We start from the raw sequence: 12,355 nt of genomic DNA, 5'->3' as shown, positions 1-12,355 counted from the left end.
GTTTACTTCAAATTGAGCGCAAGCGCAGGAAATGGCCAAAATGATGGTGTTTGTGTCCACAGTGTGTCTCATTTAAAAAAAAAAAAAGAATCTTAAAGTATTACAATTCCCAAATTCCATCCTTCTTCCAGACTTAGATTTCTTGATTTTAAATTTTTGGTGTTCAGCACGAGATAATATGAGAATCCAACCTTACAAACTCTGACATAACACAATACATGAAAATCATTTTTCTCAGGTACCAAAGAGGAAACATTTGAGATTACAGGGATCTTTTAAGACCACTAAACATTAGCAGACATTCTAGACATCTGTTCGAGCCACGCCTGTTATTGTGAATGACTATTTAGAAATATTTCACTAATCAGTTAATCAGAACCACGGCTGCCACCCCTCCCAAACCCTGCCAAGCACATTTGGGTCCGTGGCTTGATCAAGCAGACAGTCCACCTGCTTCTCCACTGACAAGCCTGCAGCCGGAAGTTTGGCACGAACGTTGTGCTCCACGGTCCCCAAGGCCACAAACTGCATCCCCGGGAAGGCGGGGTCCTTCTCAAAGCCCAGCTTCAGCTCCTCACTGACAACATAAACATAAATCTAATCACACACACAGGTAAAATGTCTTTTTTTGGAGACCTGTAACGATATTTTGGATTTTGGACTGAAACCACTGAAAATTCATATTTTGGCATTTTTAAACCAAAACTGAATGGCACCACGAAGGCTCAAAGGAGCATCTGAGGCAGGATTTAGTTCGTGGGAAACAGAATAACGACATAAGAAAATGAACGGAGACAATGTAGGTTGTTATCAGACGTCTACGACAGAGTTGCACCATAAACTGAGCACAGTATCAGACAGGTAGTATTACGTGACACAGATGTCACCTTCACCCCTTATTTACAAAACAAGTGTTATTTGTTCAGTATTAGCGCTTTCCAAAGACAGCCAATGTAAGGCTGTGCATCGGTTTAACATTGCAAGTTATACAGCTGACTCAATATTTCCACCATTATGGGTGTCAACAGTGCAAGCGTTGCAGTCTACCATTAATTAATTAAACAATCCTGGTGACTGTCAGCCGTATTAGGAGTTGAGGATATACCTGGTTATAGCAGCTGGATTTGCTCCTTCTAGTTTTCTTCTGGCAAAGTTCACCTTCTGTAAGGGATACCAGTTGATTTCTTTGGTGTTTACGGTCTCGGTCCACGTGCCTCCTTTCTTCAGTTGTTTGAGCTCAAAGTTCTGTGCAACAGGAACGAAAAAAAACAAAACAAAAAAAGTCATTTGTACCGCAATTTATTTACCGTTTACTGTATAAGGGAAAGAAAAGTTTAAAACAGCAATGTATAGTTAAATGAATTCAATCCATCTGGCAAAATACAAAAATAGAAAATTATACAGATAGCAAGTGCTAGAAAGGAAAGAACTCAACATAAACCAAGAGTAAATTATCTAGGATCAGTGCCTTGGCACATGATGGCTGCCTTCAGAAGCAGCTCCTAAAGCTGCTGTTACGTGTTACAAAATCTCTAAAGGGAAAGATTCGCACCACATATTCCATCTTTGACTAATTTTCAGACTCACTTATTTACTGAAATCTCTAGAATCCTGCCTTCTTTATCTACAGTTCGCTTGTCAAACACTGAACGTTCAGTGGGATTCTTGCAGCAGGAGTGACGGCTACCTTCCAGTCCAGCGACGGCTCTTTGACGAACACGTCCATGGTGTTGAGCAAAAGGTCCGGCTCGGCCCTGTAGGCTCGCAGGGAGTGAACCATGACGCTCTGGATCAAACCCGACTCCTTCAAGGGCTGCATCAGATTTACGAACTGTCTGGTCAGCCGAAAAGGCATAAGCTCAGGAACAGGGAGGAACTGTGAGGAAACACGGGATTGCACGGAAAGAGATTTAGTTATACAGACGATGGTGGGGTCTGTTTAGACGAGGTTCCGTTCACATTCATAGTTGTTACCTACTGTTGGGATTTACAGTATGTTATATTCTTATTGTACGGAAATCATGGCATGACCGAACTGGGAGTCTTGCCTAAACCAGTTTTTTGGCCCCGGATGAGGTCATCACAAGAACCTAAAAACGGATTTTGGTCCACTCTTCTGCTCCTCTGACACTAGACAGTAGTAGATTTTTAAATGACGTGTTTAATTTGTAGTTTGTGTGCGAGCTCCTTCTCTCCCCCTTCATTTATAATTCTAATAACAGCTTTATAGCTGCTCTGTGTCTACGTGTTCGAACGTAGACCCACGTTATTTTGATCAGATCGACGCTTGGTGTTTACAGAGAAGACCAAGCGTCAAATAGGTATCATATTCATTTGATTTTCCTCGGGGTGTTAATTTAACTTCCTATTGAAATGTAAAAGTTGCTTTAAAAAGCTGCTTTTCGTTAGAGCACAGTGTTTTCACTTGACTTACCTGTGTGGCTGAACCAAATGCATGACCAAAGTCGATGCCGATCATGCCTCCCGTTTCCATGTTGATCATGAAGTTGGAGAGATGTCGGTCTCCAATACCCAGAATCCAGTGGCTCACGCACAGCAAAGCATGAGAGCTGATGAAGTGAGATCGCAAGGAGAGAAAAGCCTCAGGACTGTTGCACATCTTCAGGAAAGCTCTCCTAGAAATTGAAAGAGAGAGAAGAGGTTTCACTGCAAGGAATAACCGTCACGAGCACTTTTTGTTATTCAGAGATTCTTTGCTTACTTCAGGAGATCACCGGGCACATGCTGGGACACTTTCAAGAAGTTACTGACCGTATCGGCTCGTTTTGCTTTCCTGGCAGAGAATAAATATGTTTAAGCTCACGGCTGTCTAATATTTCGCATTTGATAAAACGAGGACCAATGTTCAAAAAGACAACGAATAGGCTGGTTTCAAATCGTAAGAGCTGTGAATAGTAAATTATAATCAACAAAATGTAAAAGGAAGCAGCTATGATTACTAACTGTAGCCAGTGTTTTACGAATGAAAATAATCAATAAGGAGACTCACTTGTAGGCCAGACCATATAGTGCGATACCACGCACACCTGAATTTGAAGCAAAGGTTGACAGCCACCTACTGTAGACTTCAGCAGACCTTAAAGAGAGGAAATCACCCAGTTCATTTAAAAGCAAAAGCGCTCTGCCATTATTACAAAGCAAATATACTTAAACAGTGGAAACAGTGGAAATTTTGCCCCTGCGAAAAGCTTTAAAATGAGAAGATCTCAGACGAACAGCTATGCAAGACGACTAAGTGCAACGGCGCGGTGCTGGAGATGGCCAGGGCAAGTCTTCAGAATGGCCCAGGATCAAACCCCAAAGGTTGCACTAAGATGGACTCCATCAGTTAAAAAGGAAGCAAGGTCGGCCCAGAACAACCGGGCGGCGAACTGTTACAGCTGAGAGAAAGATGATGGACCCAACATGGGGCGAGGCGCAACATCTCGATGGAGGCAGATCGTCAAGGCCTCAAGTTGCGCCAGGGAAGAGGAGGATTAAGTGCTAAGTAAAAAGCTTTATAAATCAATAAAATGACAGACAACTGTTAAATAAATAACCTAAAAGAGTGTTTATAAATCTCACTGTCTTTTATGATCACAACATTTATATTTATCATCATTTAATTTAAATATCACTACTTTATAACGCACCGTGGAGAACATACTGATTATTGTCAGCTGGTTGCTGTTGAGACATTTACAGTGCTATAGAAAAAATACCTGCACGTCTTATGTTTTTTTAAACAAAATTAGTTTTTGTTCAAGAACGAAACACAGAGAGAAAGAAATTCAAGAAAAGATATAATCCCCTGAGAGCAGCACCTATTGTACTTCAAGTTTGAGTAAGAGGAGCACGGCATGTCAGTTATTATTTGAAGCTTGACGACCTATATCATGAAAGGTTTCAAAGTCATAATAACTGAGAAAATTATTTCCCTTTTATAGTATAACACATTTTGCAAACACTCAACGGGTGGAGAAAGTTTCTTATAGTAGTGAAGATGACATCCAGTCTATCAGAGTGAAATGTCTGGACTGTACCTTTGAGCACTTTTCTGTTCCTCGTCAGTCATTGTGCTGGACAGGAACTCTTTCAGAGTACAGGTATTCTCCATCCATTCAATTAGGCCAATTCTGTAAAGGCAGTGAAAGGGGTCAGTTTGGTTTCTTGGCAGTTTTTCTACGCAACATTCCTGTAGTATTTTGTGTAATAACAAGAAGAGTGTCAGTGTCGGGGAGTGGTGCCAATGATCAGCCCCAATCCCAAATCAATAGTTCAAAGAACAATTAATAAAAAAATTATGATTGTACCAAAAAATTATTTTTGTAGATCAGGATACCGTGGTGTGTTTTATCATTTACTTGTTGGACGCCGCTTTCAAAGAAAATGGAGGCAGTTTAGATCTAGTTCTACGAAACCCTCAGTCTGTGTGATCATCGCACGTATTAGTTTAAGTGTGACGATGGAGAAAAGGACGGACAAACAAGGCCAGAACCTTGTGGATATGGGAATGACTCGATAGGTGCGGAGCTGCAGGCCTCTGCGCGCGCAGGCAGTGTCATGACGCAACAAAATGTTCATGACGGCGAAAAGCTGCTCGACGCGTTGGTCCTGGCGGAGGTCCTCCCCACCCTTCACCAGAAAGGGGTGGTCCCGCTCATCGTCGCCACGGATGATGAGACGTTTGGGATGGCGAAGGGAGATCATCACCTTCACCTACAGGGTAGAAATTCACACCAACTCACTGGTCAGCCCGCAAGGGGATATCCCACTGACGCACAGAATGCGATTAGGCTATTAGAACATTTATACCATCCTATTTTAAAGAACAACAACAATAAAAGCATACCCTTTCATCAAAGCCTGTTATTTTTGCATGATACTCTGGCAAAGGTTTAGATCGGCCATCGTACTGTCCTACAAAAAGGGGAAAACATGTCAATAACAACAATTTACAATATGTCCAAGGTTCAGATTCCCCCGGTTTGAGTGGTGGTAGTTTCTAAGCTACTGACCTGGGATCTCCATCTCGTTGCCGAATGGGTCTGCTTTAAATCCACTGAGCCAGGGCGAGTATTCCTTCAGGTTCCCAGGTTCCTTCTGAAATCCACGCATGGATGCCGCCAGCTCATCCACCTGCCGCACAAAGCTTTTGTCTCTCCTCTTCTCGAACAGCTTGCTGCCTTTCGCTCCCAGCAGGTTCTGCACATCTTTAGCAAATTTCTGTTAAATCGCAGGAAAACCGCTGCAATGAACACCACAGCAACAGAGTATGACGGGATATTTTGTTGCTTAGGAGCAGCGTCTCTACTGCTGAAACCTTTGTGTATTTGTTGTGCGTTTTCAGAAACGTGGTCTTTAAATCATAACTACTTCTCTGGAGTCCTGAATCTGACAAATGCAGTAAAACGTTATCATACGAGTCAGAAATGAGTCCGGATACAGAAATAAATAGTATTTTAAGTCAAGTAATTAAAACAGAGTATAAAAGGAATACATTTAATGAAGGAAAATAAAATGTTTAATAAAGGAATCATTTACTTTTGAACTCCTTCCTTTATCTGTGTTTTTGGTTTTTTGTTCTGCTAGCCGGCTGAAATGAACTGAAGGCGGCTAAACGCACTGAGCACCAGCATTTTCAGCTAGCTACCGAACTGAGGCTAACCGCCGTCATTGGCCAGTGCACATAATGTTAATCAGCCACACTGTACTGCAGTATAGTGTGTGCTGATGCAAATACAAGTATGTACGTAGAGAAACAAACTTCAATAAAAACACCTGAAAGTCATATCCTGCTAGTCCACCATTTGGAGTTTAAGAAAAGAAGGAAAAGTGCATTGTTGGAATTGTATGCGTTGTCATGTTGGTGAGTGCAAGTTGAAGGATCAAGGCAAACTACAAACCTGGATGAATTTCTTGCGGAACGTTCCATCACCGGCTGCGTTTCCTTCCCCGAGCAAAGGGCGCACCTCGTCATACATGTCGCCCATCTGCTTCCTGTCAAAGCTCGGTTTTTCCAATTCATTTTTCACAGAATCCCACCAATCCTGTGTGGACCGAATGAAAATAATCAGTCCCAGGCCAACAAAACGCGCAGGCGGCGGCTTGATTAATTCACGGTCCAACTCATTACCTTGAAAAGCATCTCAGGATTCGTAAGCTGCTGCAGCGCATCCACAAAGTTCTTCACAGCTCCTCCCTTATCCAGCGTGCTCCGGAGCCTGTTGGCACAAACGATATGCAGAAAATAAACAGAAGGTTTGAAAATACACCTATACAATCAAACATGCTATGCTTTTTTTTTCGTCCCGCAGACAAAACACTGGGCAGTTTACCTGTTGACAAATTCCCGCTGCTGGTGTCCTCTGGCCGAGTCCTCAAACTGGTAGGTCTCGCTGCTGATCGTGAGAGCGTAAACCAGGGCCTGAGGGTAGCACTCTGCTATCTGCCCAGCGCTGTGCTGCACTGCCACAGCCTCCGGCTTGTCCAGCAGGGCAACCATTTGACTTATCCAGCTAATCAGCATCCAGCAGGGAACTGACATCATCTAAATACAGGCAGACCGTGCTGTCACATACATTATAGGATACCGCGTCAAATTCGAATAAAGGCTCCTCACGCCGGCGGTGACGTAGAATTTTACCTACAAGGCTTAAAGATGTGGATTTGATCATCATTTTGTTGAATAATAGATTTAACAGTCTGGTTTCCCTCTGCAGATGTGATATTTGTCTTTTACTGAGAGTTTACCAGATTCTCTGTCTGCCTTTTGAAAACCACAATATTACAGACAGTCTTCCTGCTAATAAAGCTTACCACATCACAAAAAAACAAACAAACCAACAAACATTTGCAAATTCCCACAAAACAGTTTAAGACCATCGCAAAACAAAGAACAACTGCTATAAATCAAAGACATATATTGTGTTAAATGCTTGTGTATGCAAAGAAATTAAACTGCAGCAGTGTGGGGTTTGTCCTCCGCTACACCCTCGGTCTTAACACACTAACCTCTCTAGTCATGAGGTCTAGTGTCTCAGAGGGGTACAACTCGATGATCTGCAGCAGTCGGGGGAACTTGAGGCGAGCTTCCTCAGAGTTCATCTTCAGGGCTTTCAACATGCTCTCCACTACATGAACAGGCAGTGCCAGGAGGTCTGGAAACTGGCTTTCTGTAAAAAAAAAAAAAAAACAAACGAACAAAACAAAAGAGAAAGAGGCTGAATATGACACGCTGATGGAGAAAATTCAGTTTTTTATGCCAACGAGAACACATTAGAAAATGCTGCTATACCGAGCTCAGCATCTCTCCTTCACCACTAAATCAGAATGACTGTTTAGTGTTCGACAAAGGCGCAGAATCAGTTGTTGGTATTAGTATTACTCACCGGTATCCCTCTGCTCCTCCTCTCGTAGTATTTTGTCGCAGAAGTTAGCCAAAGCCATGTATGTCTCCGTGATGCTGCTGCCGTCCACACAGTCTTGAGCGTAAGACTGAAGCTCTTCATCGGCCTTTCTGCTAGCATCACACAGCAACTTCAATGCTTGTAACTGCAGCCCCACTTGCACTTTCTGCAGGATAAAGAGTCTTTAGCGACCAAATGCCCTCACCTCGGTCTCTTTTGCACATGCTCTAGCTACATCTTCTTAAAAACAGGACGTAATCGGCTGTGATCGCCGAGGCGCAGGCTTTTCACATGCAGATACACGAATCACAGTTTCGCTCCATCAATTTACAGCATCGCAATCCACATTTTTATATACGCATAACCAAGAGGATATTCAAAAAAAGACAAAAGTACCACTTGCTCTAGTCAGACTGTACACTATATGTTAGGTAAATTTGAAAATAATATTGAAAAAAGTACAAGTCGAGTACCTGTGGATTTTCAACGGGCCAGGCTGCTCCCGAAAGCCTTACAACTCTCTCTGCTTTCTCAGGTGTAATAGTTCCCAGGACCAAGGGGCTTCTGCTCACAGCTGTGGCCAGGATGCGGAAAGACGTACCCTGGAGCATCTTTTGGTATCTGAATATTTTAGGTGTGGCTCTCTCACAGTCGGCCTGAAGTTCCTCTGTGGAGAGAAAAGAGCTCGCATGAAACATATCAACAGGCAGCAAGACCACACAAAGTCACATCTGGCCCTAATGTGCTTGTTATTGCCACCTATGCAGTAAAAGTTGAAAATTCTCTTCATTCTCAGTTGTGTAATAACGTAGAGGAGTTCCTCTTCTCTTCTCACCTAGGAGTGGGATATTCTTCAGCATGGCACCGATTTGCTCCGCAGGACCCTGGACCTGGCTGCGTTTATGGCTGTAGCGGCTAAAACTGTGGACCCACTGCCTCAACCAGCCTCTGTTTGTTTTGGCTTCTCTGTGAAGTTCCTTCAGCAGCTTGGTAGCAACGGGAAAGTTATTCTGAAACAAACATTAGTGGTCCAGGATGAGTTTGTGGTTACCATGTGACAACACACACACACAAAAATAAGGTAAGTAAGTTCCATAGTTTAAAAGGAAAACACAAGTTTCTTCACCTGCTTCTGGGCGCTATCAGCCATGTGTAGCTTCATGTTGAACTTGCAGTCATTTACTAATGTGTCAATGTCACCTGCTGGGTCTTCTGAACCATCCACCTCCATGCTGTCACTGGGAGCGTGGCCGCTCAGCTTTTCCCTGATCTTGTCCAAGAAGAAGCATCTGAACCGTAGGCATCAAATTTGAGGCCGTGTCACATGTTGTTATTTGACATTTTAAAAGATTTCTTAGCAAGATGTTCACAACCTGTTCTTCTTACCGAGATGTAATGATATCATCCCATATGTTCACTGGATCCACATTAGCATCAGGATACCGCTCAGTCCATAATCTGATGAGCCGCTTGAGGGCGCTCACAGACACTATTGAATGAAATACAATGAAAGTTACTAAATTTTGAGAGTGAATGAAATGTTTTTGTTCCCAAAGTATTAATCAAAGACAGTTGCGGAGAAATTATTCTGCATTCTTCTATTAGAGAGAAACCCTTTAGGGAAGAGGGGAAACTCCTACTTTTAACTGTTCATTTTATCTGGATGTTTTAAAGAAAGCATCCACGCACCCTCTCCTTTCATGAACAGCAGGAAGTCCTGGATCTCAGTTAAGGCCTGCACTGACTGCAGGATGGTCAGCCGACTCTGAGTAAGCAGCGTATCCACACTGGAGTAACTCTGTGTGAGGCAAAGAGATTGACAGTACAGACCAGTTCCTCATACTGTACATGCACATCTGCCTTTAAAGTAAGAATTCATTAATAATGATGCTTTTTGAACCGAAACTTGGTGACAGATAAAACAAAAAGACGTGTGACAGCAGACCTCCATAAAGAGCTGCATGGCGCAGTTGGTGTAGTATTTGGCGCGGTCATAGTCCTCCTGCAGGATGTAGAGCAGGCTGAGCTCCTGGCTGTAGTGACTCTCCAGGAGCTTTTTGCGCTCCTCCGACCTCATGGCTCGGTCGACGAAGGTGAGAAGAGTTTGGTCGCTCTCACCCAGCTGCAGCTGCTTCAACATGCTGCGAATCATGTGCCGCAGGTACATTTCCTGGCACAAGTGCAAAAGACTCATGATTTGCAAGGCTTCACAACTCATGCGCATGCGCTTGATACTAAGAAACAAAAAAAAAAAGTTGTACATGTAGAGCGCTGCATTACCGGAGGTCTTAAACATCTCATTTCCAATGATGTTATCTCATTATGACATGCTACAGAGTTATTTTCTTATTCTTGTCAAATCTAAGCTTAATTACTTTAGCGGTATTATATCACTAAAGACGCCTGGAAGGGCATTCACATGCAGTGCAGGGCTGAGGTTCCATGCTGCAGGTTTCCAGTTCAAGCCGTCACTGCACTTTCTACATTGGTTGGAATTAAAACCTGCAGGATGCCAGTCCTCCCGGGTACATGACTGAGAATTCCTACACTGTGAAATGTCACTTCTGTTACCTGGTGGAGAGGCTCTGACCACATCCTTTCGAGGTTGGGTGGGGAGTTTTCATCTATGTACACAGTGGAGCAGTACTGAAGAGACTTCCACTCCGTCAGATGACTGTAGGCCTCCATAGCTGCTATTTCCCAGAAGTCCTTCTCAGCGTCAGTGGGCTCACCATCACTCCAAGCCTCAGTGTTGAGGGCCTGCCAGTAAGGAAGACAGTTTTCCACTCTTCTTAGCCTTTTATCCAACTTGGATGACTCATACTACATAGCTTTACACACAGCTAGCAATCTGGGGAAAAACAATCCATGTGTTTTGTCATGCTCCCTAGACACTACGCTAGATTTTGTTACTGGATTTCTACCATAACTTTCCTCACAAGTAATCATCAGGAATCAACCTCCAACTTCTACTGTCACGGGAGAAACCCATGACTTATATACCTCGTTGTAAAGCTTCACAGCCTCTGCAAAGTCAGTGTTGGCTTCAGCTTGAAGCGCAGCACAGGTGATCGACTTGGTCCCAACTTTACCACCGAAGATGCTGCGCACAACATCGTAATCCTCCAAAGATCTGTAAAGCCTAGAGAACAGAGGAAACGAAGAGCAGACCAAGCATCGCACTTAACAAAAGCAATTACAATTATCCAGAAGTCATTGGCCTGTACAGGTAATGTAGCTCTTGACAGCAGCAAACTGACAAAACGTGTAGGACCAGAGGCGACACACACGGACGTTTTAATGCGAGTGTCTCCACCGGAAAAAGGAAACTGACAAGATGAACCGGCATCAGAGCAGACATGAAAGCATCACTTCATCGATGTCTTTATGAAATGAATTGTGCCCCGTCTCTAATCAACAGTATCTTCAACACAGGAATGATGAACTTGAGCCATCTAAGGAGAAGATCTCCTTAACAGTTCGGAGCTCCCAGAGGCACCTCAAATCACAATTTTATTATAGTACTGTCATCATAAAATAGACCAGCTGACCGAGAGAGTACTCAGTTACTCAGTTTCTAACATTCAGCTACAAGCCAACACTTAGAACTGGTACTGTAATACCTCGCAAGGTGGATCCATTTATTGGTGTCTGGTGGGATTTCTTTGCGTCCTCGTGGCTTTTTAGCAGGAGGTTTATCGTGGACGTCAGCATGCAGCAAGCTCTCTTCCAGCAGCAGGATGCCTGATGGCTGCTGGAGACTCACCAGGCAAGTGGAGCTGACGGCTGCCGGGTCAAGCTGCTGCAGCTCCTCATGCTGGTAACACATGTCCTAAGAAAACAACGAGCAGAATATTAGTTCAACCTGTCAGCTTTCAGCCTCAAAGTTTTGAGAAGAGCTTTGAGAATCAAGCTATTAAAAAAAAGCCAGGCCCTACAGTATATGGACAGTTTGTGTGGAAAATTTCATTTCTTGCTACTTTGTTAGATGTTCTGCTGAGGTGAACAACCTGATTTCACTATAACTGGACTAAGAACTTGTCTTTCACTAGGTCTTGCAAGTGTGTGGGAGTCATGATGATGTGTTTTTCTACTGGCCATAAATACACTGATATGGAAATAAAGGTAGTCGGTTTGCAGTCATTTTTATGTGGACTACTTTCACTTTGCCACGGTAATTTCACAGATTCAAGACTTTGGCAGCCGGGTCCAACAGCTGCGAGGGTCTTACCTGCACGCATGCTATGAACGGAGGGAAGCACAGTGTACTCTTGCTCAGGAGTGTATTCATGTTGCTCCGCAGCTCCTCTTTAATCCTCCCACTCTCCCCTAGTTTGTGTTTTTCCACTTCTTGGAGGATACCAGCAAACAGGGAGCTGAACAGCTGTTTGGCTAAAATTGGGTCTCTCTAGGGGGAACATGCAGAGAGAAAAACATAGTGAGATAGTAGGTGTGCAAGTATGTTTACAAGCTGAGCCCCAAGTGGGAAGGACAGGGAAGGCGGAGGCAGTCTTACCTGGGCTAGTGCTTGTAGGGGGGCGATGAGGCTACTGTATGGGATCTGGATGTCTGGAAAGTCTCCCACTCTGTAGTTACGATAGAGAGTCACCTGAGCCTCTCTCTGCAGCCTTTGATCCGCTTTTTCTTCCTGCGGGACACTCAACAGAACCACTGATGGTTAGTGACGCCACCAGCTTGTTAGTGGCAGTAAGCACCGGACTATACGTTAATCAATGTTGAAACTTTTTCGCGTTGCCATTCAACATTTCAAAAATGGACGGCACTAGGGATAAATATGGATCCGTCTGTTTGTTACCTTTTTCTGCCTTTGTTGTTGGATCTCTTTTCGTGCATAACTCAAGCTGACTTTCTCCTGGTCCTTGAGAAATCTGCGTCTCAATCTTAGGATGTTATTGCGTTGCTCGTTTTCTGCTGTTGATGCATTG

The 12,355-nt window shown here is 43.6% G+C and overlaps 1 protein-coding gene across 2 annotated transcripts in view; it reads right to left on the bottom strand.

The window, feature by feature from the left end:
- prkdc (protein kinase, DNA-activated, catalytic subunit) overlaps nt 1–12,355 on the bottom strand; it is a 38,800-nt gene continuing 26,445 nt past the window's right edge. For both annotated transcript variants that reach the window (XM_040126486.1, XM_040126484.1), the window contains 27 exons: nt 12,226–12,341; nt 11,926–12,057; nt 11,641–11,817; nt 11,033–11,241; nt 10,413–10,551; nt 9,981–10,169; nt 9,355–9,579; nt 9,099–9,207; nt 8,796–8,898; nt 8,536–8,698; nt 8,245–8,419; nt 7,883–8,076; nt 7,392–7,575; nt 7,015–7,175; nt 6,339–6,550; nt 6,137–6,224; nt 5,907–6,050; nt 5,019–5,226; nt 4,853–4,920; nt 4,499–4,719; nt 4,044–4,136; nt 3,011–3,097; nt 2,723–2,794; nt 2,435–2,636; nt 1,688–1,876; nt 1,106–1,245; nt 1–577 (listed from right to left, as the gene is read on the bottom strand). In XM_040126486.1, the coding sequence (XP_039982420.1) occupies nt 373–577; nt 1,106–1,245; nt 1,688–1,876; nt 2,435–2,636; nt 2,723–2,794; nt 3,011–3,097; nt 4,044–4,136; nt 4,499–4,719; nt 4,853–4,920; nt 5,019–5,226; nt 5,907–6,050; nt 6,137–6,224; nt 6,339–6,550; nt 7,015–7,175; nt 7,392–7,575; nt 7,883–8,076; nt 8,245–8,419; nt 8,536–8,698; nt 8,796–8,898; nt 9,099–9,207; nt 9,355–9,579; nt 9,981–10,169; nt 10,413–10,551; nt 11,033–11,241; nt 11,641–11,817; nt 11,926–12,057; nt 12,226–12,341 (4,205 nt within the window). In that variant the 3' untranslated portion in view covers nt 1–372. The remainder of the gene's footprint in view (nt 578–1,105; nt 1,246–1,687; nt 1,877–2,434; nt 2,637–2,722; nt 2,795–3,010; nt 3,098–4,043; nt 4,137–4,498; nt 4,720–4,852; nt 4,921–5,018; nt 5,227–5,906; nt 6,051–6,136; nt 6,225–6,338; nt 6,551–7,014; nt 7,176–7,391; nt 7,576–7,882; nt 8,077–8,244; nt 8,420–8,535; nt 8,699–8,795; nt 8,899–9,098; nt 9,208–9,354; nt 9,580–9,980; nt 10,170–10,412; nt 10,552–11,032; nt 11,242–11,640; nt 11,818–11,925; nt 12,058–12,225; nt 12,342–12,355) is intronic.

This window comes from Xiphias gladius, chromosome 5, assembly GCF_016859285.1.
Source record: "Xiphias gladius isolate SHS-SW01 ecotype Sanya breed wild chromosome 5, ASM1685928v1, whole genome shotgun sequence".
Classification (NCBI taxonomy): domain Eukaryota; kingdom Metazoa; phylum Chordata; class Actinopteri; order Istiophoriformes; family Xiphiidae; genus Xiphias; species Xiphias gladius.
Note: the sequence above shows the minus strand (reverse complement) of the source record. Positions and strands in the feature narration are given on the sequence as shown.